Source organism: Mustela nigripes, chromosome 17, assembly GCF_022355385.1.
Source record: "Mustela nigripes isolate SB6536 chromosome 17, MUSNIG.SB6536, whole genome shotgun sequence".
NCBI classification, from domain to species: Eukaryota; Metazoa; Chordata; class Mammalia; order Carnivora; family Mustelidae; genus Mustela; species Mustela nigripes.
Genome location: NC_081573.1, coordinates 14,283,601 through 14,309,875, shown reverse-complemented (window position 1 = coordinate 14,309,875; position 26,275 = coordinate 14,283,601). Strand labels below are relative to the sequence as shown.

General features: G+C 52.2%; 1 protein-coding gene across 2 annotated transcripts in view; it reads right to left on the bottom strand.

Moving 5' to 3' along the window:
• Positions 1-4,288: 4,288 nt before the first annotated feature.
• FCGBP (Fc gamma binding protein) overlaps positions 4,289-26,275 on the bottom strand; it is a 42,131-nt gene continuing 20,144 nt past the window's right edge. Inside the window, exons 8-20 of one of the 2 annotated variants that reach the window (XM_059382992.1) lie at positions 24,533-25,124; positions 24,186-24,385; positions 22,202-22,343; positions 19,846-20,183; positions 18,297-18,870; positions 17,298-17,914; positions 16,320-16,863; positions 14,906-15,477; positions 14,095-14,668; positions 12,873-13,072; positions 7,992-8,375; positions 4,588-4,855; positions 4,289-4,463 (exon numbers count right to left, since the gene is read on the bottom strand). In XM_059382992.1, coding sequence (XP_059238975.1) covers positions 4,625-4,855; positions 7,992-8,375; positions 12,873-13,072; positions 14,095-14,668; positions 14,906-15,477; positions 16,320-16,863; positions 17,298-17,914; positions 18,297-18,870; positions 19,846-20,183; positions 22,202-22,343; positions 24,186-24,385; positions 24,533-25,124 — 4,968 coding nt within the window. In that variant the 3' untranslated portion in view covers positions 4,289-4,463; positions 4,588-4,624. The remainder of the gene's footprint in view (positions 4,464-4,587; positions 4,856-7,991; positions 8,376-12,872; positions 13,073-14,094; positions 14,669-14,905; positions 15,478-16,319; positions 16,864-17,297; positions 17,915-18,296; positions 18,871-19,845; positions 20,184-22,201; positions 22,344-24,185; positions 24,386-24,532; positions 25,125-26,275) is intronic. The other variant, XM_059382993.1, reaches the window with a different exon arrangement.

The window sequence follows — 26,275 nt, the reverse complement described above, 5'->3', positions numbered from 1 at the left end:
GCGAGGATTGTTTGTGCAAAGGGCCTGGGGCAGGGAGGGTATGGAGGGTTGGAGAAGCAGTGAAGGGTGTGGCTGGGGCAGAGTTAGCCCTCAGAGTGGAAGGAGACGAGAGCAGGGAAAGTTGTGTGGGGCCTTGTGTGCCATGGGGAGGACTTTGGCTTTTACTCTTGAAGGACCCCAGGTCAGAATTATACTATAGCCTATAAGTTTTAACATTCTTTTTATAACCAGCTTATGCTAACTGAGAAACTGTAGCTAGCTGACGATAGATAAGGGAGTCAGCAAGCAGCATAACAGGATAACGAATAGCGAAAATCTGTGTTTAACCCAGCTGTTTCTGGCTTCTGTATAATAATGCTTCTAATGCTTTGCTAAGAAATGAAAAATTGCTTAAACCCTCAACTCTAAGGAGCAAGAGGCTGGCTGAGGACAAAGCAAAAGCTGGCGCCTTGCACCCCCCCCCCTTCACCCGCTCCCCTCCATATGTGTAGCATTATAAATAGTTAACTTGCAGAAATCACAGTCCTGCAGGGTAGGAGTCTCCCTTGGTTTGCAAATGTCCTTGAGATTTACAACAAAGAAGTTACCTTACGTTTGATGGCAGGAATGTAACATTTCACCAGGAGAGACTCCCAATTGTCTTTATGTTAGGACCTCATTAAAGGGAAAATGGCCTTGGCTTGATAGTAACCAGGCCTTCAATATCCTGATAGTGCTTTCATTCGTATGCGTGGGCTAACCGGCCAGTTCTGCTTCTGTAAGATTGCTTTGTCTGCTTTCGCACGTGGGTCCCCTGATCCACTCCACTGACGCCAAGTATGCCTGTTCAAACTATCAATCAGTCAGCTCAGCCCCTCCCGAAACTTGTTTGTCCATAAAAATCCTGCACTACCCCAGCCTGGTGTGCTCAGCTAGCAGGAGCTGCTGACCACCCGCAGGCGCCTGCGTAACAATAAAGAACCTCTTGCTGATTGCATCCAGTGGCAGTATTGGATTCTTGGGTAAGGGGATCCGCGGGTCTTTCACTCTGAGTGATCTGAAGCTATGGAAGGTTCTTGAACAGAGAAGGGTTGTGGTCTGACATGGGAGCACTCTGTCTGCAGGTGGGAAACAGTGTGGGAGTTGCCCTGAAAGCAGGAAGACCAAGGGGGAGACTGCTGTGGTGGATCAGGTAGCAGACAAGGAAGGACAAGATCAGGGTATAGGCAGGGCAAAGAGGGAGGAGTGAGTGGATTCTGCATAAGTATTGGGAATTTGTGACTTGTAATTTTATAATATTAATATTTATCCTCATATTCATTCCACAAAGCAAAACAAGTGCTACTATGAGAAATTACTAAAAACCTCCAGGAGAATGAACTGGTCTGTCCCATTCATTGCTGTATCACCCAGTACCTAGAACAAGGCCTGGCCCAGAGTAAGTGCTTCACTTGGTTGTTCTCTCTCAATCTCTCTCTCTCTCTCTCTCTCACACACACACACACACTGGCCAGGAATTTTCAGAGATTGTGATTTTATTCATTTTAAAACTTTTTGAAATACGACATGCTTACAGAAACGTGCATGCAACTGTGCAGTTTTACGAGTTATCACAAAGGGGGGAACCCATATCACTGCCACCCAAGCCCACAAAGAGGGCATTACCAGTACTCTTAAAGCCCCCTTGTGACCCTTCTCTTAGGTCTCTCTCACTATGTACCCTGTTCCCACCTTGCTTTCTTCACTTCATATCCCAGAGATCAATACTGTGCAGTGTATACAAATATACCTTATTTTACCTTCATCTGCAGAGTTGTCCATCATGTTAGATCAACCAGTCCCCTACTAATAGACATCTGGATTGTCTTTTTTGTTGTTGTTGCAGGTTTGTTGTGAAGCTTAGAAATATTATATATGAATAACCTGACATATTGAATCATTCAACATATGTACATTTCTTTTTCTGTTAATTGCCTGTGTATATCCTCATTTTTTTTCCTAATTGGACTGTTATCTTTTTCTTATTGATTTGAAGGAGCACTTTTCATACTGTGGATATAATCCTTTACTATGTAAAGGATTTACTATGCAATCTTTGCTCCAGGTTAATCATTGGTCATTTACTCATTCAATAAATATGTACCGAGCATCTACTATGTGCTAGTTTCTGGGAATAAAGTGGTGACTGTGGGGCCCCTGGGTGGCTGAGTGGGTTAAAGCCTCTGCCTTTGGCTCAGGTCACGATCCCAGGGTCCTGGGATCGAGCCCCGCACCAGGCTCTCTGCTTGGCAGGGAGCCTGCTTCCTCCTCTCTCTCTGCCTGCTTCTCTCCCTTCTTGTGATCTCTGTCTGTCATATAAATAAATAAAACCTTTAAAGTGGTGAATGAGACAGATGTAGTCTCTACCTTTGAGTTACTTCTAATTGGGCAGAAATTCAAATAAATGTAATTTTGAAGTGTAGTAAATGCTAGGAAGGAAAGAAGCAAGCAGGCAAGCATCTGGGGCAGAGGGTAACAGAGGGAATCCACTTTAAGTGAGGTGGCTGTGGAAGGCCTCTCTAAGGTAGTAACATATAAGCTGACATTTGAGGGATAAGCAGCAGCTAGTCATGTGCCAAGTGCACAGAAGTGAAATGGGAATATTTGGCATGTTCAGTACATTGAAAGAGCAGGTTTCCAAATCATAATTGGCAAGGCAGCAACTGAAGATGAGTCAGAAGAGGTGGACAGGGGCCTTATAGGAAAAGGTGAAGAATTTGATTTTATTATAAGAGAATGTATAGCTAATGGTCCCTCTTGTATGTTAACAAGAGTCATAGAGAAGTGGTGAGAATGGATTGCAAAAGGGGAAGAGCAGATAGGGGTCTGTTGGCATTGTCAGCATGAATGAGGGTGATGGTTGCACCGTTGGGCTTAAGAAAGTGGATATGCTTTGATACAACCCAACAGGGTATGTTGATGAACTGAGGTGGGGGGCAGGAAGGGAGGAACGAATGATCCCTGTTTTCTGACTTCTATGGCTGAGTGGAGGCAATGCTATTCACTGAGGTGGGGAAGGCCACAGTGGGAAGGCTGGGGGATGGGGTTGGAAAAGAAGAGGGTTTCAAATTTTTTTTTTAAGATTTTATTTATTTGACAGAGAGATATCACAAGTGGATAGAGAGGCAAGCAGAGAGAGAGAAAGAGAGAGAGAGAGCAGAGAGCCCGATGTGGGACTCGATCCCAGGACCCTGAGATCATGACCTGAGTGAAGGCAGAGGCTTAACCCACTGAGCCACGTGCCCCAGGATTTCAAATTTTGACTCGTGGATAGGATTGACACATTAAATCCCCACTCCAACTCCATGAGGTGGGTACTTTCATGAACTCTGCTTTAAATATGATGCTGTTGGGGCATCTGGGTGGCTCAGTTGGTTAAGCGTCTGACCCTTGGTTTTGGCTCAGGTCATGGTCTCAGGGTCTTGAGATGTGGGAGCCCTCATCATGCTTGGTGCTCACTGGGGAGTCTGCTTGAGAGTCTCTCCCTCTCCCTCTCTCTCTGCCCCTTCCTCTGCCCACAAACTCTCTCTAAAATAGAGGTGGTGTTGAGTGACTGAATCCCTTCAGAATTCTTATGTTGGAACATAATCCCCAATGTGAAGGTATTTGGAGGTGGGGCCTTTGAGAGGTGATTGGGTCGTGAGGGCGGAGCCCTCATGGATGAGATTAGTGCCTTTATAAAAGAGGCCCCAAAGGGCTCCCTTGCCCCTCTTCCCTGTGAGGATACATGAGAAGAGAGCCAACTATGAACAGGGAGCGGGCTCTCACCAGACACTGAGTCTCCTGGTGCCTTGACCTTGGACTTCCCAGTCTCTGGAAAGGTGAGAAATAAGTGTTTGCTCTTTATAAGGCATCCATTCTGTGGTATTTTGTTTTAGCAGCTGCACAGACTAAGACATACGAGGAAACTGAGTGGCAGAGAAATTCACTTGTTGGACTGTAAATGATAAAGCTGAAATCTATTCATCCCTCTTTCTATTTTCAACTCCTTCCCTCTATCCAATTGTTCATCTTCTCATCTACTCTTTTAATTATCCATGTCCCTATCTTCCCATTTCTCCACGCCCCATCTGCCCATCCATGTCTCCTTCCTCCTCCCTCCCTTTCTCCTCCCTTCTACCCCCCCATAATCCATCCATCCCTCCCTCCCTCCCTCCATCCATCCATCCAACCATCTTTTCACCCCCCAAATTTATTGTGCAGGCTTCTGGCAGCTGCTGTGCAAGAAGGAAAGTCGGGGAGGAGGAGGCATGAGACAGACACACTGGCATGCAGCTTAGCCTGAGATATTTATTCAGTGCTCTTGTAGTTGGCCTTGGAGACTCATCAAAGGGGTACAACAGTGTAGGGGCACACATGGACACTGTGCACCCCCCAATTATTCAGTCTCCAGGAGGCTCAGGTCATGAAGTCCTCATTCCCAGTAGATGACTGACCAGCTGTCACTGTAAGAGACAGACTCTTAGCATTTCCTCTTGCAGACTGAGCACTTACCCCGACTGCCCACTTCCCATGAGGACCCAGGTGCCCCTGCCCCAAGTAGCCTGGCTTCCATGCTATACCCCTCACCATGGGGAGAAGTCCTGCATTCTCCAGATGTCCGTTGTCATTTTCCGGAGTCATTCTCGTCATTGGTCTGGTCCCCGTCAAAGTTTCCACAGACCCCACACAGCTTCCCAGCATGGGTTTCGCTGACCATCACAGCCAGCTTCCCTTTTAGGTCAAGCCACACCTGGACCCCAGCCTTCTGGTTAACGCTCACGGAGCCATCGGGATTCTTATGTATGGACACAGATGCTGATAACTCAGCTGGGAGGGCCACATGGATGCCATTCACCTGGTGGTGGTAGGGGAAACATAGGTGAGACTAGAGCCACAAAAGAACTGGAGGGTTACCAGGAAGGAGCCTTCAAGCAGGAAAACAAGTTCAAGGAGCAAAAGCAGAGACACAGGTGCCAAAGGAGACAAAGACATGGATAGAGGCATGGTATGAACAGATGCGTACATAAGCTAGCTGGAGATTTGGACAGATGGTTAAAAGGACAGACAGTTGACAGAGAGATGGGTCAATGGATAAGTAAGGATGCAAAAAACATCTCAAGGGCAGCTGGGGTGGTGAGGAGCACTTTGTACCAGACAGATAAACACACAATCCAACCCCATCATCATCCTTTCCGGTTCTCTTTTTCAAACAAAACAAAACAAAACAAAACAACACTTGTATGTGTCCTGTAAGTAACTGGTTCCCTAACAAAAGCAACTTCATGCTTTATTTTCTCAATGCTGATGTCTGAAGACAAGTAATGATCTAGAAAGTATCACAATCATGTGAGAAAATTACAGTTTCTCTGTCATAAGCTGTGGACTCAGTAACCTTGGTAATTGTATGAGATTTTTCCTTTAAATAACTTTTCATTGATGAGTTAATCCTTCTAGAGCTAGACTCCTTAGAGAAACTTCTTTGAATTAAATTTCTCTTTTAATAAATGATTTAATAAATGATTTCTGTTCCCCTGTCAGGTGATTGGAAAGATAGGTAGATATTGCCTGGATAGATGGATGGATGGATGGATTGGTGGGTGGATGGTGGTTGGTTGGATGAGTGGATGGGTGGGTGTACACACTAGTGGGTGGATGGATGATGGGTGGGTGGAAGCATGGATTGATGGATGGACAGATGGATGGACTTGTAGGTGGATGGGTGGATGGATGATGGATGGGTGGATGCATGGATGCATGGATGGATGGATGATGGATGGACTGGTAGGTGGATGGATGGATGGATGATGGATGGGTAGATGAGGGGATGGATGGGTGTAAGGACTGTAGGTGAATGATGATAGGTGGGTGGAGAGAGGGAAAGAAGGAATGGAGGGAGGGAAAAGAGAGGGAGGGAGAAAGGGGAAAAAGGAAACAGGTAGAAGAATAGATGGCTGGAAGAAGGGAGAGAAAGAGAGAGATGCAGCGAAGGATAGTTGGAGGGGTGGATGCAGAGTTTCACCAGGCTTTAAGCTTTGGAAGTATAAGAACTAGGTCTGTATCATCTGTCACTCAGTTCATGGTCTGCTGTAGACGCAACAGGGCTGATTGTATTCACAAAAACAACCTTCTCCTGGGAATCCTCTTGGGTGGCCAGGCCCCATTCTGGGTACTGGGGACAAAGTGATGACCAAGATGGATGGGACCACTGCCCACCTAAGGATTATATTCTAGTGATGAAGAAAAGCAAGAAACACGAACAAATAATGGATGACTACAGAAAGCGAGAAGTGTTTTGAAGGAAATCAAAGACCCTGATAGTATGGAGACTGGGATAGAGAGGAGGAACTTTGGTACGTGGTCAGGAAAGGCCTTTCTGGAGAAGCACCGCTGGAACTGAGATCTGGAGGACGAGAAGGTGTCAACTCAGCCTGCCTGGGTGAAGAGCTTTGCAGCAGTAGGAACAGCACATGTGAAGGTCCGAAGCGGGAACAAGCCTGGTTTACTGAAAGGTCGGCCTGGCCAATCATTAGCATAGCTAACAAGGGATGGAGTTACCGGAAACAGGGTTGGAGGCCAGCAGGAGTCAGCTCACACAAAACCTTGTATGTAGGCCAATGAAAGGAGGTGGCTTGAGTTTGGAATGCTGCTCTAGGAAGCCACCGTAGAGTTTTCCACATGATCTGATTCCCATTTCTCGAACATCTGTCTGCTCTGTAGAGAACTGTTTCTCTCCGTAGAAGGGCAAGGGGGAGGTCAAGAGTAGGGGTCTGTTAACCTGAATTATGGATCAAGAAGATGGCTTGAGAAAAGGAATGACTGGCCCAGATTATTGGAAGGAGAGAATGCAAACCTCCCTGCTTCCAGCAAGGCTGAGTCTTGGCCCATCTCCAAGCGCTGGTGGGGGTTTGCAGACCATCCACCGAGGGCTGTGTGTGTGTGGAGCATCGGCTGTCTCTCTCCACTGAACCTAGAAGACCCCAGTGGATGTCTCTGCAATCAGTAAAAGGTCACAGAACTAGGGACATGCTCATCTGGGAACGTTAGTGTAGCTTGACGTCCATGTTTGGGTCTGGGGCTCTCCCGCATGGGCCACGAATAATTGGAATGTAAGTCAGCATCAGACCTCAGTTTGGCCAGATTCTCTCTGAGAAATCTGGAACGAGGGTGGCAAGAACCATGGGGTTTGGCAAACATAAATGTACGTGAGAGGAAGTCAAGAGGCAGAAGAGAGGGGGCACCAGAGCTGGAACAGACTCGTGGAGGCAGACAATGATAGGCTGAGCGGGGCCCGAAGAGCAAGCTGAGGGACAGGTGAGGGAAGGATCAGTGGCCAGCGTCATCAGAGTCCAGGAGAAATTCCTATTGAACACTGCACTTGGACATGATCATGGCCCCTTGTTACCCCTAGGACCTTGTTCCCACCAACGTGGTGGGGAACAGAGCCTGGTGCTGGTGGGTTCAAAGCCTGGATCTCTCCCAGGAAATCTGAATGCTTGGGGCTTCTTGGGACCTAGTTTATCCTCTGTGTACAATGGAGATAATAGTCCCTGTCCTTGTGGGGAACCACAAAGAATGAAACTGATTTGGTGAACAGCAAGTCCAAAAGATAGAGGTACAAATCCGGATAATACCACTAGGGCACCTGGATGCAGCCACGCCTGAGGCTCTACCCCTGGATTTTCTAGTTCTAGGGGCCAAGAAATTCCTTTTTGCTCAAGGCAACCTGATTTGGATTTCTGCTGTTTACAACCAATAGAGTTTCGATTAATGCTATGATCAAAATGAGTGATTGACTTGAGTGTGTTTTCGCTCCTCAAGAACTCAGCCAGAACAGACTAAGTTCAAAATACTGAGACAAATACCAATCCAGAGACTGAACTACAGAGATCTGGATAAAGAAAACACAGGCAGACGGGCAGCCAGGATTGTAGGTGCATAGCAGCAGGAAGGACAAAAGCCCAGGGGAGACATGCCCTTGTGCCCAGGCTTACCCACACTCCGTGCTCTGAGCTCAGAGTCACCAGCCCATCCTTGAAGAAGATGTGAACCTGGTTCACAGATTCAACTTTGCCTTGGCAGGCCTGGACCACAGCCACCACGCGGAACCAGGGGATGGTGTCTGGTAGCCCGGGGCAGGGGGAAGACAGCTCGTAGATGCCCTGGGAGCGGAAAGCTCTGCGGGACCCATCGAAGGTGTTGAGGCTGTTATCCAGAGAGAGGGAACAGAGACCCTGGGAGGCCCAGCAGTTCCGGGCCCCAGCCTGGACCTCACAGACACGGTCTGGCTCGCAGCTGGATGCCTTGCAAGTCAGGCCGGTGCTTGGGGAGCAGGAACAGCGCTGGTGGCAGTCTGAGCTCAGCAGTGAGGAGTTCACCTGTGCATAGAGAGAGGGGCCAGGTGGCCGGGGTGCAGCGGATGGCGCCCATGGCCGCAATCTCCCAGACTCTCTGCAACCATACAGGGTGACTTGGCAGCAACTTCCACTGAGCCATGGAGTTTACTTCCCCTTCCCCCAGGAATCTGGGTTCACTTAAGCGTTACACTTTGGTTGTTGTAAGGCAACAGAAGTAATGCCGCGCCAGGTTCAAGGTTGGACCTCATGAGACCTCACAGCTTTCTCTTTCTCTCTCTTTCCCTTCCTTCCTCCCTTCTCTCTCTCTTTCTTGGGACCCTGGCCATAAGAACAAGCATGGACTAGTCTGCTGGAGGATCAGACCCCACGGAAGAGAGACACCAATCCCAGCTGCTACCACTGTATGCCAGCCAGCCCTCAGCGGACCCACCACAGGGCTAGAGATGTATGATGAGCTCCAGAACAGCGGAGGAAGCACCCAGCTGAGTCCAGCCTGAACAGTGGACTCCCAGAATCATGAACTCAGCAAGTAGTTGTTTCAGGCCACTATTTTTTTTTTAAAGATTTTATTTATTTACTTGACAGACAGAGATCACAAGTAGGCAGAGAGAGAGAGAGGAGGAAGCAGGCCCCCGCCGATCAGAGAGCCTGATGCGGGGCTCGAACCCAGAATGCTGAGATCATGACCTGAGCTGGAGGCAGAGGCTTTAACCCACTGAGCCACCCAGGCACCCCTAAGTCACTATGTTTTGGGGTAAGGTGTAAACCAGTAAAAGCCAAATCATAGCAGGTAAGACAGAGAGCCTGGAGTCCTGACACCCACAGCCCAGAACACAGGGCCCTGGGAACCCAACTCCAGCAAATAACTTTTTTTCTCCTACCTGACTGGCTCCTCTCTTTTTCCTGCATTTTCAAGTTCGTCCTCACCTCCCAGATCATCTCCCCAATCCGTAACTGTTACTTTGCTCAGTGCACAGCCCTTAAACCTTTTCCTTCTCTCTCTGGGTTCACTACCTGGTGATCTCATCAAATCTCAACAAAACTAAAAGCAGTGTCTGATCCTCATTTAGACTCTGGCCCAGGAGGGGCGGGCAATTGTTGTAGAGGATATCACTGGGACCACTGGTAAAACTCAGATGGAGTCTTTATATAGTATTGAGTCAGTGTTCACTTCCTGATTTTGAAATTAATCACATCATAATCATGTAAATGAATTTCCTTGTTTTTAGGAAAGCCAAGCCAAAGTACTAGGGGGTAAAGGAGCACTATGTCAGCATCACTCTAAAATAGTTCAGAAAACACGTTCATATACCCTTATACGAAAGGATGATAGACCAAGCATAAGGGGATACCGGGGTGGGGGCTGCTCAGTCAGTTCAGTGTCTGCCTTTGACTCAGGTCATGATCTCAGGTCCTGGGATTAAGCCCCGCATCGGGCTCCCTGCTCAGCAGGGACTCTGCTTCTCCCCCCTCCTCCGCCCCTCCCTTTCGCTCATTTTCTCTCTCCCTCTCTCTCTCTCTCAAATAAATAAATAAAATCTTAAAAAAAAAAAGCAAGCATGCCAAAAGGTCAACAAGAACCTAAAGGAAAGGTATACAGGAGTTCTTCATATGATTCTTGCAAGTTTCCTTAAGTTTGAATTATTTTAAAAAAAGAAGTCTGAATAGATAACCCAGAAATGAACCCTCAGCTCTGTGGTGAACTAATCTTCAACAAAGCAGGAAAGAATGTCCAGTGGAAAAATGACAGTCTCTTCAAAAAACAGTGTTGGGAAAATTGTGCAGCATCATGTAGAAGAATGAAACTGGACCATTTCCTTACACACACACAAAAATGGACTCAAAATGGATGAAAGACCTCAGTGTGAGACAGGAATCCATCCAAATCCTAGAGAAGAACACAGGCAGCAACCTCTTCAACCTCAGCCGCAGCAAATTCTTGTAGACATGTCTCCAAAGCCAAGGGAAACATAGGCAAAAATGAACTATTGGGACTTAAAGATAAAAAGCTTGTGCAGAGCAAAGGAAACAGTCAATGAAACCAAAAGACAACCAACAGAATGGGAGAAGATATTTGCAAATGACATATCAGATAAAGGGCTAGTATCCAAAATCTACAAAGAACTTATCAAGCTCAACATCCAAAGAAAAATAATCCAATCAAGAAATGGGCAGAACACATGAACAGACATTTCTGCAAAGAAGACATCCAGATGGCCAACAGACACATGAAAAAGTGCTCAACAGCACTCAACATCAGGGAAATACAAATCAAAATCACAATGAGATATTGCCTCACACCAGTCAGAATGGCTAAGATCAACAAGTCAGGAAACGACAGATGTTGGGATGTGGAGAAAGGGGAACCCTCCTACACTGTTGGTGGGAATGCAAGCCAGTGCAGCCACTCTGGAAAACAGTATGGAGATTCCTCAAAAAGTATGAAAATAGAGCTACCCTAAGACCCAGCAATCACACTACTGGGTATTTACCCTAAAGATAAAATATAGTGATCCCAAGGGACATATGCTCCTCAATGTATATAGCGGCAATGTCCACAATAGTCAAACTATGGAAAGAGCCTAGATGTTCATCAACAGATGGATGGATAAAGAAGATGTGGTGTGTGTGTACACAAACACACACACACACACACACACAGAGAATGGAATACTACACGGCCATCAAAAATGAAATCTTGCCATTTGTAATGGCATGGATGAAACTAGGGAATATTATGCTAAGTGAAATAAGTCAACCAGAGAAAGACGATTATCATATAATCTCACTGATATGTGGAATTTAAGAAACAAGGCAGAAGATCATAGGGGAAGAGAGGAAAAAATGAAACAAGACAAAACCAGAGAGGGAGACAAACCATAAGAGACTCTTAATATTAGGAAAAAACTGAGGGCTGCTGGAGGGGAGGTTGCTGGAGGCTGGGAAGATGGGGTACTTGGATGATGGACACTGGGGAGGGTATGTGTTGTAAGAGCACTGGGTATTATGGAAGACCGGTCAATCAAAGACCTGTACCTCGGAAACAAATAATATATGTTAAATGTTAAAAAATAAAAAAGAAGTCTGAAAACATTAAAAGAAATGAATGAATAGAACAAAAGAGCTAAATACCATCTTTATATGGGTGGCTCGCTCATCTGTATCTCCAGCCCAGACTTCTCTGGTGAATATTAGACTCATAAATCCAAGAAACCTTCTAGCACAAGCAGACTGGTCAGAGTTGGGAAAGGGGAAGCACTGTAGTAATACCTAAACCAGCCTAGGAGATCAGGGAGGGCTTCCTGTAGGTGGTGACACCCAGAGGAAGGAGCAGTTTGGCATTTCCTCCCCCAGAAGTCTTGTACTTTCTGGCCTTCTAGTCTACCTTTCTGCCATTAATAAAATGATGGGGATAAATGAGGATGGGATGTGGTCATTCATCTTTCCTTTATTTGATAAATAAGATGAGGAAGTAGAATGCCTAGTTGTTCAGAGGGTGGGTCCGGACTGCTGGGGTGTAAATCCCAGCCTCACTACTCGCTAAGAGACGGTCCTGGGCTGACTTCTCTTTGTCGCAATAGTGCCCATCTCATAAGAGTGTTATGATCACAAAATAAAGTGACACCTATAACAAACTTGGGACATCACAAGAGCGCAGAAAACATCAAGCACAAAAGTAAATCTAATTCACTTTCAACTTCCATCAGGAGACAATTGCCAACTTGCCCACCATCTGTGCTGTTGTAAATTGTCAGTATTTTTACTATATGATGAAGGCAGAAGGTGAGGCTCGGGCCCCAGCGGGTACCCTTCAGGCACAATGGCACCTGATTGTCAAACACCTCTGGTGCCAGGATGACGATTAACCCCATGAAGAAAATGAGGCTCAGAGAGGGGACTGGAGGAGGCCGAATAATGGGCCCCCCAATATGTCAGGCCCCGATTCCTGGAACCTGTTTTATATGGAAAAAGAGTGTTTGTGGATGTGATGAATTAAGGATTTGGAGATGGGGAGCCTGTCCTGGATTATCTGGGTGGAACTTAAATGCAATTGAATGTATCCTTAAAGAGGGAGGCACGTGGAGATTTTATGACACACACACACAGGAGGAAGGGAAATGTGATACAGAAGAAAAAATTGCAGGTGGCCACAGTTGAGGAATGCCTCAGCCATCAAAACCTGGAGCGGGGGAGGAAGCCATTCTCCTCCAGAGCCTCTGAAGGGCGCCATTCTGCCCACACCTTGATTTTGCCCCAGTGACCCTGATTTCCAATGCTGGGCTTCAGAACTCTGGGAGAACAGATTTCTCTGGTTTGTGAAGCCACCGAGTTTAAGGTCGTTTGTCTCAGCAGCCTCAGGAAACTCATACCGGGACTTTACCGGCACTGAGTCACCGAGCTGGGAAATGGAGGTGGCTCCTCTGTCCCCAACCTTGAGGGGGTCGGCACAGAAGCCCCGAGTCTCCCTTGAGCTCTTCCACCCTCCCTGCCCGCCGCCAGCCGCCAGCCCGCCCTCACCGGCAAGTAGTGGCCATTGTGGGCGCAGCCACAGTTCTGTATGGGGACGCAGGTGCCATGTGAGAGCAGGAAGCGGTCGTCACACTCACAGCCCTCAAAGCAGCGGCTGGTACAGCCCGTGAAGCCGGACAGAGCTGCGCAGGAGCCCTGGCAGGAGCGCATGCAGGTGGAGTAGTGACTATGGGCAGGGCACTGCAGTGCTGTACAGGGAAAAGGCAGAGTGGGTCAGGCTTGGGGGCGGGCGAGGCCCCATGCCCCAACTCCCACACTGACTGTGGCCTCCCCGCAAACCAGGATCTCGGTTGGCAGTGCTGGGGATGCCAGCTGCCAAGATAGCCTCGGGCCCTGTCCTGTGGAGTTCATGTCAGTGGGACCAATAGTCCAATAGCATGGTCAGGGCTGCACTGGGGAAGCAGAGGCAGAGGGGTCCAGGACTAGGATGGGGTAAACACAGGGAGTTGCAAAGACGCAGGGCAAGCCTCTAGGGTGAGGCCCTGGGCTCTGGCTGAGCAACTGGCCAATGGCAAGGCTGCCGGGAGATGTGGACTGGGGTCAGGGAAAGGGAGGATCAGGTTTGGGGTAAAATGCTGATGTCATATGGGAACACAGCAGGTGTGAGAGACCCTAAAGACACCCAGGGGAAAGTGTCCAGGAAGCTGCTGGACCCCTAAGACTGGCAGTCAGGAGATTGGTCGGTGCTGAAGACAGACAGTGTCCACTGTCAGCACTGAGGACAAATCGAGGGCTACATAGGTGGGTAATGACTCTGGACATGGGTGCTGTCCTGAGAAGGATAAGTGAGACACAGCCCTACCCTGGCAGTCTGAAGGAAACATACTCCTCACTAGGGGTACCTGAGAGGTACCGTCCTGGGCTGGGGATTAGAGGGGATATGGTCCCATCCCAGAGCTCCAGGTGAGCCACAGACTCAGGCTTTATCATGTGAGCTGCGGACCTGCCTGACCAGCCCTCCAGGGTCAGAAGGAAAGGGCTGAGGATGAACCCTGGGGAAGAACTGTGTCTGCGATTTCAGGACTGGGGGTCCCTGAAGTCTGAGAAGGGCTTCAGGGGGAAGGAGGGAGACCAGCAGGTGTGCTGCGGGAGAAGCTGGGGGGAGCCTTCAGGAGGGAGGGACTGCTCTTGAGACATAGGACAGGAGTTGGTCAGGGGGTTATCCCTGAGCCCGGTCTGGAGTCCTCGGAGGGGCCCCCCAGACACTCACGGCAGAAGCTGCTTGTTCTCCACGTCTTCACGGTCCCACCGACTGCCTGGCATTCTGCCGTGTAGGCCTCCAGGCTGCGGCAGAGGAAGGTGGTGTTGCCTTTGTGGAGACACAGGTCGTACACGCACTGGCGGAAGTACTCAGAGGGGTTCAGTATTGCGTGGCAGGCCGCGAAAGGGCCCTGGGGGTCCCGGATCTGACCGCAGGCCTGGTTGCTCTCATATGGTGCCGTCTCCTCGGCCAAGCACACGGGGCAGCCGCTGGGCCCACAGCCCTCGCCACAGCCGTGGGAGGAGCTGGGTGCCCGCCACCCGGCTCCAAAGGCATCCACGCTGGGGGCCTCGGCACCGTTGGGCAAGACGAGGTCATCGGTCCAGTTGCTATTGAAGTTCCCGCAGAGGCCACAGACCCGGCCACGGAAGGGGCTGGGGATGGATATGAGGACATGGGCATTGCCATCAAAGAGAAGCCGCAGTGCTTTGGTCGTCTGCAAAATCACGTTCCGGCCCTCGGCAGTCACCCGCACGTGACCCACAGCCACAGGCAGGGCCACAGCTTCTTCGTCCACGGTGACCTAGGTGGAAAGGTCAGGGAGGTCAGGGACTCACAGAACCACGGGTGGAGTGGTCCCCTCAGACTCCTGGGGTGGAGCCATGTCCCTCGCAGGCCCTTTGGGGTGGGACCATGCCCCTTCAGACCCTCAGATCTCTGTCCCCCTCACTTGCCTTGGGGCGGGGTCATAGCCCCCTCAGAACCCTCAGGGTGGGCCCTGTCCTGCTCAGATTCCCAGGGTAAGGCCATATCCACTTACCTTTGGCCCCCGAGCCAGTCTCACAACCTGGCCAGCCACAGTCACCACCAGCTGTTGGACATTGCCGGTCGCATCCTTCTCGAGCACAATGCTAAAGTCCTCATCCTCAGGCTGTGGGTGGCAGACTTTGGCCAAGATGTAGGAGCAGGAGCCATGTAGGTCATAGACACGGCCATCAAGGGTAATGTAGTGGAGGCCCCCATTGACCACGCAGCGGCCACAACCTGTAGGGTAGCAGGCCTGGACACCGTCCTCTACCCGGCACTCCTCGTAGGGCCTGCAGGCCGGGCCCTCCTGGCAAGTGACTTGGCCACCTGGCCCACACTCACAGCGCCGCTCACACTCAGGGCCTGGGTAGAAGGACTCGCCCAGCGGGTAGTAGTGGCCCTCGTGGAGGCATCCACACTGGCCCACAGGCACGCAGGTGTCACCGCTGAGCACGAAGCCGGCATCACAGACGCAGCCCTCACGACAGCTCTGCACGCAGCCCTCGGGCGCGGAGAGGCTCGGGCAGCTCACAGGGCAGGAGTCACCGCAGAGCTTGTAGTGGCTGTTGGCAGGGCACTGGAGGGCTGTGGGGAGCAAGAGGGAATGAGCCAGGAAGCAGCAAGGGAGGGGCACAGGGGAGGCGCAGAGTGGGAGGACCTGCCCAGGTGAGCCTGAGTGGGGTGTGGGGCCAAATGTATCTTGTGTGTCTGGTGGGAATCCACCTGGGTCTACCTGGCTTGTGGATGTCTGACCAGGGGCCTCTGACGGAGTCTCTCCGACAAGGTTGTGTCAGCGTGACTTTGACCATAGGTGTCTGATTGCATGAAGCTAACAGGATACATTTGACCAAGGCAATGTGTCTGAGGGGAACTGCCCCGGATGATCCCACCAAGAACCTGTATATGTCTATCTACTTGGGGCTATGTCAGGGTCATGATTCTACCCGGGAGTCTCTGCCCAAGTGCCTCTAAGCAGGAGACTCCCCGTCTGAGGTTATCAGACCAATTCTGTCTGACCTTGTGTCTTTCAGGGTTTGAAACAGCGTAGGTGCATGGGACCAACTCCAGGGCTCTCTCACCAGGGGTACCGGACAGCCTCTACCTGATCAGCTGTATCTTGCTGTGTAGCTTCCGCGGGCCCAGCCACCCCAGTCTGTCTGACTAGGATATCAGCACCTGAATCCCTGAGAGGATCCTGGACCCGAGGTTTCTGACCAGGTATATCTGAGTCTCTCCCATTGCAGTATGACCTGGTACATTGCAGTGTGTGAATGCCAAGATCGTTTTTCGGACAGGAGCTATCTGGCTCAGGGGAGGCAAGGGGATGCCTAACTCCATGGTGGAGGAGAAGGCTCTTATCTTAGAGGCCTGGAAAGGGGAGGTAGGAAGACCCCCACTATGTAGACTAGGCATGCATCAGTACTCACGACAGAAGTCCGGCCGCCTCCACTCGCCGATCTGGGCCCCCGCGGCCTGGCAGACTGCCACATAGGCCGCCACAGCCGGGCAGAGGCCTCCCGGATGGCCCTGGGCCTGGCAGGCGTCCAGCAAGCAGGCCTGGAAGTACTTCTCCGGGGGCACAAGGGCGTGGCAGGGCGCCAGTGGGCCGTCGGCGGCGGAGATCACGCCACAGGCGTCCGGGCCGCCGAAGGCTTCCTGCTGCTCTGTTGTGCACGGCGGCGGGCATGGCCCGGGCACGCAGTCCCCGCAGCCAGCCTCGCCTCCCACCTGCCAGCGATCTGGCTTCCCATCCACAGCCTTCAGGTCATCGGTGGGGTCCTGGTTGTAGTTCCCGCACAGGCCACAGAGGGCGCCCGCGTACGGCGCCGGCACGCGCAGCCGCACGAAGCTGTTCCCGTCGAAAGCCAGAGAGAGCCCAGCGGCCGTGGTCACCACCACGTCGGCGCCGCTCACATAGGCGCTCAGGCGCGAGTCCAGCTGGTAGGGCAGCGCTACGAGCTTGCCGTCCACCTGCGGACACGGGGTAAGGATGGGAGGAATGAACGGTGCAGGTACGGGTTTGAATTTTGGCTCCACTACGCACGGGGTTGGGGTATAGGGTGGAAACCTGAGCCCCGGATCTACCCTTTGTAATAATAATGATGACAGCAGTAGTAGTAATAACAGGCCTCTGCAGACAGGAGGTTGCTGCTTCTTCACACAACACTCTGAAGCAGGTACTTTCCTTACACCCATTTTATAGCGGGATAAACTAAGGCCAAACTAAAGGAGTTATCCAGTGGGGAAGCCACTGCTCTGAGACGCCCTGCCCCAAGGCCTATACTCCAACCCCTGCATCATTCCTTGCTAACCTATGCAAGGTAGTCGGGGGAACGGCAAATTCCTGACTGTCCCAGACAACCCCAGGGCTGGCATGTGCTCCGGCCTGGCTCCAGGCCCCTCACCTGCAGCTGCCGGGGCCACTGGGCACTGAGGGTAAGGCTGTGTTTGTAGATGTGCAGGGTGACGCTGCGAGTGTAGCTGACCGCCTGGCTGCCCCGGTGCTCGTTGACCACAGTGACAGTGAAGTTCTCGGCTCCGGTGGGCAGTGTCTTGCAGGGTGCGCTCAGCAGGTACTCACAGTTGCCTTGGAAGTCGAATCGGTGCCCATCCAGGGTGACGTAATGGGGGTCACCCCAGGCCTGACACTCCGCTGTGCTGACAGGCTGGCAGCCATGCTGGCCCGAGGGCAGCAGGGCACACTGTTCCCCTAGCCCACACTTGGCAGGCTTGCAGACCAGTGAGCCACCCCCAGGCCCACAGCGGCACATCTGGGAGCAGGTGGCGTCAGCCCAAAACTCGCTGCCAGCTTCGTGGTAGGTACCATTGGCCCAGCAGCCACAGCCACCATCCAGGGGAACGCAGCGGTCAGCACTCCACACGAAGCCCGAGTCGCACTGGCAGCCCTCAGCACAGGGGCCATCACATGGCTTTGGCGTCGTGGCGGGGTTAGGGGATGGGCAGCTGTCTGGGCAGGCAGGACCACAGAGCTCGTAGTGGCTGTTCTCAGGACAGGAGATCTCTGTGGGTAGACCGAAGAGTGGGAGGGAGAGAAAGGGAGGGAATGGCATCAGGGGATGGAGTTAGAGGACTGGGAGGAGACAGAGGCAGACAGAGAGGGACAGACAGAGGGACTGAGGGGAACAGTAAGAGACACTGACAGACAGTGATAGGGACACACAGGGAAAGACCCAAACAGAGACAAGGAAAGAGAGAATGAGAAATGGAGAGGCAGAGAGACAATCAAAGGGAGACATAGAGATAAGCACCAAGAAACCGAGAGACAAAAACAGATAGGGAGAGCGAGAGACAAACAAAACGACCCAGAAAGCGAGACCCATCCAGTCTGGCAGAGACAGGACCCCTCCCCTACCCCAGTTCCGGCTCTGCTCCCGAACACTCACCACAGCCAGCCTGCTCCCTCCAGTCCTTAATGGCAATCCCAGCAGCCTGGCAGGCGGCAGCGTAGGCAGCCAGCGCCTGGCAAAGGATGTCGTGGGCCCCCCCGCCTAGGCAGACATCCAGAACGCAGCCCTTGAAGAAGCTGTCGGGGGCCACGTGGTCATGGCAGGCGGCAAATGGGCCTCCCGTGCCAGGGGCCAGGGGTCCACAGAAGCCAGGGCCCTTGTACTCCTCCACTCGGTCCTCGGGGCATGTTGGACAGTTCCCCTGACATTCATCCCAGCACAGCGGGTCCCAGCCTGGAACGCGCCAGCTGCCGCCCCAGACGGGTATCGAGGGAGCCAGGGTGCCATTGGGGAAGACTCGGTCATTGCTGCTGTCGCGGTCCATGTTCCCGCAGAGCCCAAATACCTCGTCATGGTAGCTGCTAGGCAGCGTCACCTCCACTCGCCAATTCCAGTCGTAGCTGACCTGAAGCCCGAAGTCGGTGACCAGCAGCGCTTTTGATGCGCCCTGGGTCACCGAGATCCGGCCGCCTGCCACAGACACGGGCAGTGCTGTCAGCACACCGTTCACCTGGGGAGGAGGGGAAAGGAGGCAAACAGCTCACTCGAGGTGTGGAGGCTCCAGCTCTGGCCCCTGCCTCCCTCCCTCGTCCCGCTGCTGCTGGCAGCTGCCAAGGCCTCCCTCACGACTGACTGATGGCTGTAGGTCATCTGACAAGCACTGTGGACATTGCTGGAGTCCAGACCCTGGAGAATGAAGCCTCCCTCTGCTGTTTTGCCTGGGTCTGTCACTCGCTCTCAATCTCCCTCCCTTCCTCTCCTCTCTCTCTCTCTCTGTCTCTCTGTCTCTCTGTTGTCTCTCCCTGTCTCTACATCTAGACTTATTTCTCTTTCTGGCTCTTTCTCTCTCAGGGTTTCTCTTTCTCACTCTGTATCTTTCTCTCTCTCTCTCTCTTTCTGGGTCTTTCTCTGCATCTCTCTCATTCAGTGACTCCCTCTCTCTCTCCTCATTCCCTGTGCATCTCTCTGTGTCTGGACATCTCTTCAAGACACTCAACATTATTTATCAGGTCCCTACCCTGTCCCACACCTCTCCCTCTCCCGCTGTGGACTGCCATTCATCTGCAACCCCTTTACCATGAGCAGGAAGGGTGGTCTGTCTCCTCCTGGCCCTTGTCCCTCTCCCCATCTCCCTGAATTTCTCTCCATGTTCGAGGCTCTGGGCCTCTCATTTATTCCCTCACAAACATTCACAGGCTCTCAGCCGGATCCCATGTCCCAGATGAGGAAATGGAGGCCCACCAAGAAAAGTTACTCGCCCAACTTCACGCGGCTCACAAGGACAGTCCGGATTTAAACCCAGGTCTCTCCAAAGGCAAACGCTGCCATCCCACATCAAAGCCCTTAGCAAAGGGCTAGGGCTGCTTAATTCCCAACAGAGAGGTGATAATTGCTGTAACTGCTGTTGCTGTTTTGTTTCCACCCTCGGGGCAGAGAGAACCTTCAGCTCCTAACCGAGCCTGGCAGGCTGCGCTGCCTGACTTACCCGGACTTTGCCGATTTCCCCTTTGTGGATGGAGATGTTGAAGCCGAGGGCAGACACGGTGACGAGCCTCACATAGGACACGGCCGGGTTGCCCCGGTTCTCATTCTTGGTGGTGACGGTGAAGGGGGTTAGGCCCTGGGAGCTGCCCCCCTGGGGGCCAGCTGCGGCCAGCACGTAGTCGCAGGTACCTTGGAAGTCGAAGTTCCAGCCATCGAAGGAGTGGTAGTGTGGGTCACCCCATAGCCAGCATGTGGCCTCATAGTTGGGCACGCACACGGCCTGGCCATCCTTCTCCTGGCAGGTCTCCTGTGGCCGACATGTCACACCGTGGCATGGGTCTGGAGACAAGGAGAGAGGGCATTCTGGGTCTGTCTGGCGTAAGGCCGCTCACTCCCCAGCATCTGCCCCAGTTTGTGCTGGGGCTCCTGTATGGTGCCGAGGGCTACTGTGGGTGAGGAGGGCTATCAGGGGCCACCCAGCTGAGACCCACACCCGGCAGTTTGCTGTCTGAGACCGGATCCTGGGGACCTTGCAGCCAAGACCCACACTGTAGGGCCCTTACGTTGGAACCCAGCCACAGTGTGTCCCGTTAGCTGTGATACCAGCCCTGCAGGCATCCATGAAGGGCATCCACAGCCCCAGGGCCTTCTGTGTTCCAGAACTTCCCCCACCCCGGCCCCCATTTCTCCATGTGCCTGAGCTCCTAGCCTTCTGGGGACCACTCCCTCTGAGACTCTGTCCTGGAGGTTTCTGTGCTAAACCAAGGTACTAGAGGAACTTCCTGGTGAGAATTTAAACCCTCAGAGGACCTAACATTTGAGACCCTGCCCTGGGGGTCTCTGTATCTCCTCAGGGCCTGGGGATCCCTCTGTGTAAGACTCTGCCTCCTTGAGCTGGCTACCTCTGAGACCTTGGCTTTGGGGATCTCATTTCTAAAGCCCCAGCTCTGAGGGTCTCTTTGTCTAAAACTCTGTCCCTAGGGCCACTGTATCTGTGACCCTAGTTTTTGAACGCCTGTGCCCAACCTTAAAACTGCCTCCTCTCTGCCCCTGTGCGCGTGTTCAGTTTGTCGCCTCTCAGCTCCAGATTCACCAACAAACAGTATGGGGCTTTGTCGGGAGAGAGCACTGGAGGGTTGTGGCAGGGGGCGCAGCTTCTGGCTCCCCTTGCCTGCGGTGGTTGGGGGGTGGTTGGGAACGCATGCAGCCAGGTCCGTGGCTCCTGGAGAATCACTTAGGCTCTGACCAGCAGCTTCCGTGGAGTTTTGCTAGTTTTGCCGGCAACCCAGCAGAATCTTCCCACCTGCCAGTTCCAGCCTGCACAACCTCTAAGCCAGTGGGCTCTGGCTGCAACTTCCAATGACATCCCTGTCTCCCTCCCTTCCCTGGGTGCCCTGCTTTAACCTGGGGGTGGTAGCAGGGGGCTGCTCCCAACATCTGCTCTTGTGTTCATTCATATTCTTCTTACCCTCTGGTACTTGATTACAGGTAAATTCTGTTGATTAAACTCTGCATTGAAGCGACTCTGTGATTTCCATCTCTGGATCCAACGCTGACTGCTATACCCCCATCCCTGGGGTTCCTGTTAGCCTGCCCAGCATCACTGAGAGTCTCAGTCCGTTCTGGAGGTCCCATTCCCTTGTCTTTGGGAGTAAGAAATTATGCTCTGTGCTTCACCCTAAGAAACCAGTCCTGGGGGGCAGCGCTGAGACTTAAACTTAATAGGGCGTTGGGGGTGGTGTTGCATTGTCTGAGACTGTGTCCCTGTAAGTCCTGATCCTCCTTTTGAGGAGTGCCCTGTATCGAAGACCCCAGCCTTGGTGGGGTCCCTGCCCGAAACCCCTACCTTGAAGGGGAGATGGTGTTAGGAACCCTGAGCCTAATCTAGTGACTTTTCACAGCCGGCTGCCTGTTTTCATAAATATCAGAGTTTCACGAGATCCTCTCCTCCTCGCTTACATAGTCTATGGCTGATTTCACGCCATGATGGCAGGGTTGGGTAGTTATGACTGAGGCCCTAAGGCCTTGCAGGTTTAAATATTTATCATCTGGCCCCTTAGGGAAAAAGTTTGCCTGTCCTTGCCTTATGCAGAGGGTCTCAGACACCTGCCCTAGGAAACATAGCCCTGGGGAGTATATCCACACAGCCTGAATTCTACCATATGAGTCTCTACCTTCCATCCTGGGGGCCCCTCTGTCCCAGGCCCTAGAAATCCCAGCCCAGAGGTCCCCAGGTGGAGACCTCGATCCTTGGTCCTCTGTGCCTCCCACGGTAAAAATAAGGGTTTCAACCACCCTCTGCTCTGGGGTCCCTGTCCTCCATTCCCAGCCACCCAGGGCCCGATGCAGCCCAGCACCTTTGGTGATGCAGCTCAGGACGCCTCCTGAGGGCTCGCACACCTGTCCTGGCTTGCAGCTGTGGGCCTGGCACACCACACCTTGCCCAGCGTGGCACACACACTGCTGCTGGCAGTTGTCAATCAGCATCATCTGGTTCGGCTGTGGGGACAGAGGGCAGCAGCTGTCAGGGCAGGAGCTGACACCATGTCCGGTGTTCTGGGCCCAGAGGGTTCAGAGAACATGAAAGGGATGTCTCTGACCCTGAGGCACTGCATGGCCTTGGGGTCCAATTCACTCATTCTTTCATTCATTCACTCATCCATGATTCCACAATGGCCTCTCAATGTCTGCTGTGTGTGAGGAGCTTGGAACGTACCAATTAAGAGCAAAGGCTCTATAATGAGCACTGGGTATTATATAAGACTGATGAATCCCTGACCTCTACCCCTGAAACCAATAATACATTATGTCAATTAATTGAATTTAAATTTTTTAAAAAAGAGCAAAGGCTCTGGAGAAACTGCCTGGGTCTGAAGCCTGTTTCTGCTATTTCCAAACTGTATCACCCTGTGCATACTTAACCTTGGGGCGCCTGGGTGGTTCAGTGGGTTAAGCGTCTGCCTTCAGCTCAGGTCAAGATCCCAGGATCGTGGGATTGGTCCCATGCTGAGCTCCCTGCCCAGCAGAGAGCCTGCTTCTCCTGCTCCCTCTGCCTCTGTTCATGCACTCACATGCTCTCTCTCAAATGAATAAAATCTTAAAAAAATTACTTAACCTCTTGATCACTTAATTTCCTCATCTAGAAGCTGCTGATAATAATAGCACCTGCCTATGGTAGTATGACTTAGTTAATAATACATATGAAATATAGGGGAAAAGAAAAGGGAACTGTTTAAAAAGAGATTTTATTTATTTATTTAACACATCACAAGTAGGCAGAGAGGCAGGCAGAGAGAGAGGGGGAAGCAGGCTCCCCGCTGAGCAGAAAGCCCGATGCGAGGCTGGATCCCAGGACCTTGAGATCATGACCTGAGCTGAAGGCAGACGCTTAACCCACTGAGCCACCCAGGCACCCTGAAAAAGGGAGTTTTTTAAGAAATCATCCAAGTTGGAGAGGAAACAAGATGGGGAAAAGGTGGTTATCACTAAAGCTGCATGAAGGGTCCATGGAGATTTATCACACTGTTCTCTTAACTTTTGCATGTTTGAAAATTTTCATCACTAGGACGCGTGGGTGGCTCAGTTGGTTAAGCCGCTGCCTTCAGCTCAGGTCCTGATCCCAGGGTTCTGGGATCGAGTCCCACATCAGCTCCTTGTTTATCGGGGAGCCTGTTTCTCTCTCTGCCTCTACCTGCCACTCTGCCTGCTTGTGTTCTCTCTCTCTCTCTCTCTGACAGATAAATAAATAAATAAATAAATTAAAAAAAAATTTCATAACAAAAAGTTCGTCTCTCTGTGTAACACACCGAGACTGCATGTAGCACCAAATGCCATAACTGGTGCGTGGTAAGCGGCGTCTACCTGTTTGCTTTTGTTACCATTTTCATTTGTATGAGGGGAAGAGCAGAGAGGGTGCCTGCCCTCACAGAGCTCGTGGTCTTTTGAGTGAAACAGACTTCAGACAAACACACAGTCAAATCAAAGAAAGAGGAGTTAAGTGGGTGAGAGGGTGGGAGAAAGAAGTAGGGGGGTTATCTGCTGTGTCACAGAGACAGCCTAGACCGGGGAGGGGGCAGGAGAGGGTTTGAAGCTGCAAGGTCCATGGCCATATTGAGAAGGGTCTTCCTGGGCCATGGGGGAAGGTGGCCCAAGGGAGCCAGAGTGAGGGGACAGGGGCAGCAGGTGTGAGATGACCAATGGGACCACAGTGGGGCTATGGGGAGAGGAAGGACTGGGTGGGAGAGACGTTCAGGAAGCCAGTGGACAGGCTGTGGGGTGATGGGCAGTGGAACGGGGTCCCACACGAGGCCCCGGCTCTGCCCGCCATCACTGGGGTCCTACCTCATAGTAGACACCATTGTGGTAGCAGCCACATTGCTGGATGGGCACGCAGGCCTGGCCGTTGCTGAGGAAGCCGGGGTCACACTGGCAGCCCTCAGCACATGTCTCCGGGCAGTGTGGGGGGGCGCTGAGTGCCGAGCATCCCAGGGAACAGGTGTCCGCGCAGACCTCATAGTGGCTGTTGGGGGGGCACTTCATCGCTGCAAAGAGGGAGTTCTCATCAGAGCCCCCTCCCAGGGGCTCTGTGGGAGGGGGTGCAGGGCCCCGTGTCTGTCCCTTTTGTGCCTCAGTGTCCCCTCCCGCTGCCCCTCCATTCCCCCCACCCCCCTTCTCTGCCCCTTACTCACAACAGAATGTTTCGGTCCTCCAGGGATCAATGTTGCCTCCGGCTGCCTGGCAAGCACTCACATAGGCGTGGATGTTGTTGCAGAGAATGCTCTCGTTCCCACCACCCAGGCAAAGATCAAAGACACAATTTTCTAAGGGACCCTGGGGATCAACCAGCTTGTGGCAGGCGGCCAGAGGCCCGGTGGGGCTGGTGAGAAGCCCACAGAACTTCTCCTGCTTGTACTTCTCCGCCAGCTCGGGTGGGCACTGGGGGTTCGGGGAGCAATCCTCGCCGGGCTTGCAGGTGGGCGGTGGCAGGCAGGGGGAGCCTGGCACCGGCTCCTCCCAGGAGTTACCAAACTCATTTGAGTTGCCTGCCTGTGAGCCATCCGGCTTCTGGAAGTCATCCTTGCCGTCGCCGTTGTAGTTCCCGCACAGGCCGCGCAGCTGCTTGTAGTAGTTGCCTGGGACAGTGACCCGAACGTTGTACACGAGGTCATAAGCCACACGCAGGCCGAAGTCAGTGGTGATCACAACGTCCGAGCCATGCTGGGAGGCGCGGACCTGGCCCTGGTCCAGCACCACGGGCAGCCTCATGTCCACACCATTCACCTGGGAGGCAGCAGTTTCCATGCATCAGAGGGTGCACTTTGAGAGGGCAGACCCTAATTCGAGTCCCTGCCTGATGTGGAGATCCATGTGACCTCCCCTCTCTAGGCCTTAGTTTCTGTATTTGTAAAATGGGCATAATCCCTGGGTCTTATAGTGGGTCGAATGGTGGTTCCCAAAGGATATGTCCACCTAGAACCCCAAAATATGATTTTATTTGGAATAGGAGTGTTTGTAGATCTTCTTAGGGTCATGTTCTCAAGATCATCCTGGATTCAGGTAGGCCCTATGCCCAGTGATGAGTTTCCTTATAGAATAATGAGAGCCAGAAAAGGAGACAGAAAGAAGAAGACAAAGCCAGGGGGGCACGCCTGGGCAGCACAGTCGGCTGAGCCACTGATTCTTGGTCTCAGCCCCGGTCATGAAATGGAGCCCTGTGTCCTGCTCTGCACTCAGCGTGGAGTCTGCTTAAGATTCTCTCTCCCAGGGCACCTGGGTGGCTCAGTGGGTTAAAGCCTCTGCCTTCGGCTCAGGTCATGATCCTGGGGTCCGGGGATCGAGCCCCGTATGGGGCTCTCTGCTCAGCAGGGAGCCTGCTTCCTTTCCTCTCTCTCTGCCTCTCTGCCTCCCTGTGATTTCTGTCTGTCAAAATAAATAAAATGTTTTTTAAAAAAAAAGATTCTCTCTCCCTCTCCCTCTGCCCCTCCTGCTTGTGCACACTCTCTCTCTCTAAAATTAAAAAAAAAAAAAAAAAAAAAAAGACCAAGCCTGGGATGGGAGTGTTGTGGCTGTGAGCCAAGGAGCACCTGGAAAATACCAGAAGCTGAAAGAGGCGAGGAAGGAGCCTCCCCCAGAGCCTTCGGAGGGAGGGTAACTCTTGCCAACACCTTGAGCTTGGACTTCTGGCCTCCACAATGGTGAGAACACAAATTTCTCTGGTTTTAAGCCACCACGCTTGTGGTAACTTGTGCCAGCAGCCCCGGGATGCTGACACAGGTCTCCAAGGAGTAACAAGCTTCCCAGCTACCCTTCCATTATCCCCTGCGGATCAATAACGCGGCAATGGACTCCAGAGCCACCTGTCTGGGTTCCAGCCCCTTCCCCTTCCCCTTCCTGCAACTCTGCCCTGCCCGTAAGATGCCTCTCTGTGTTTG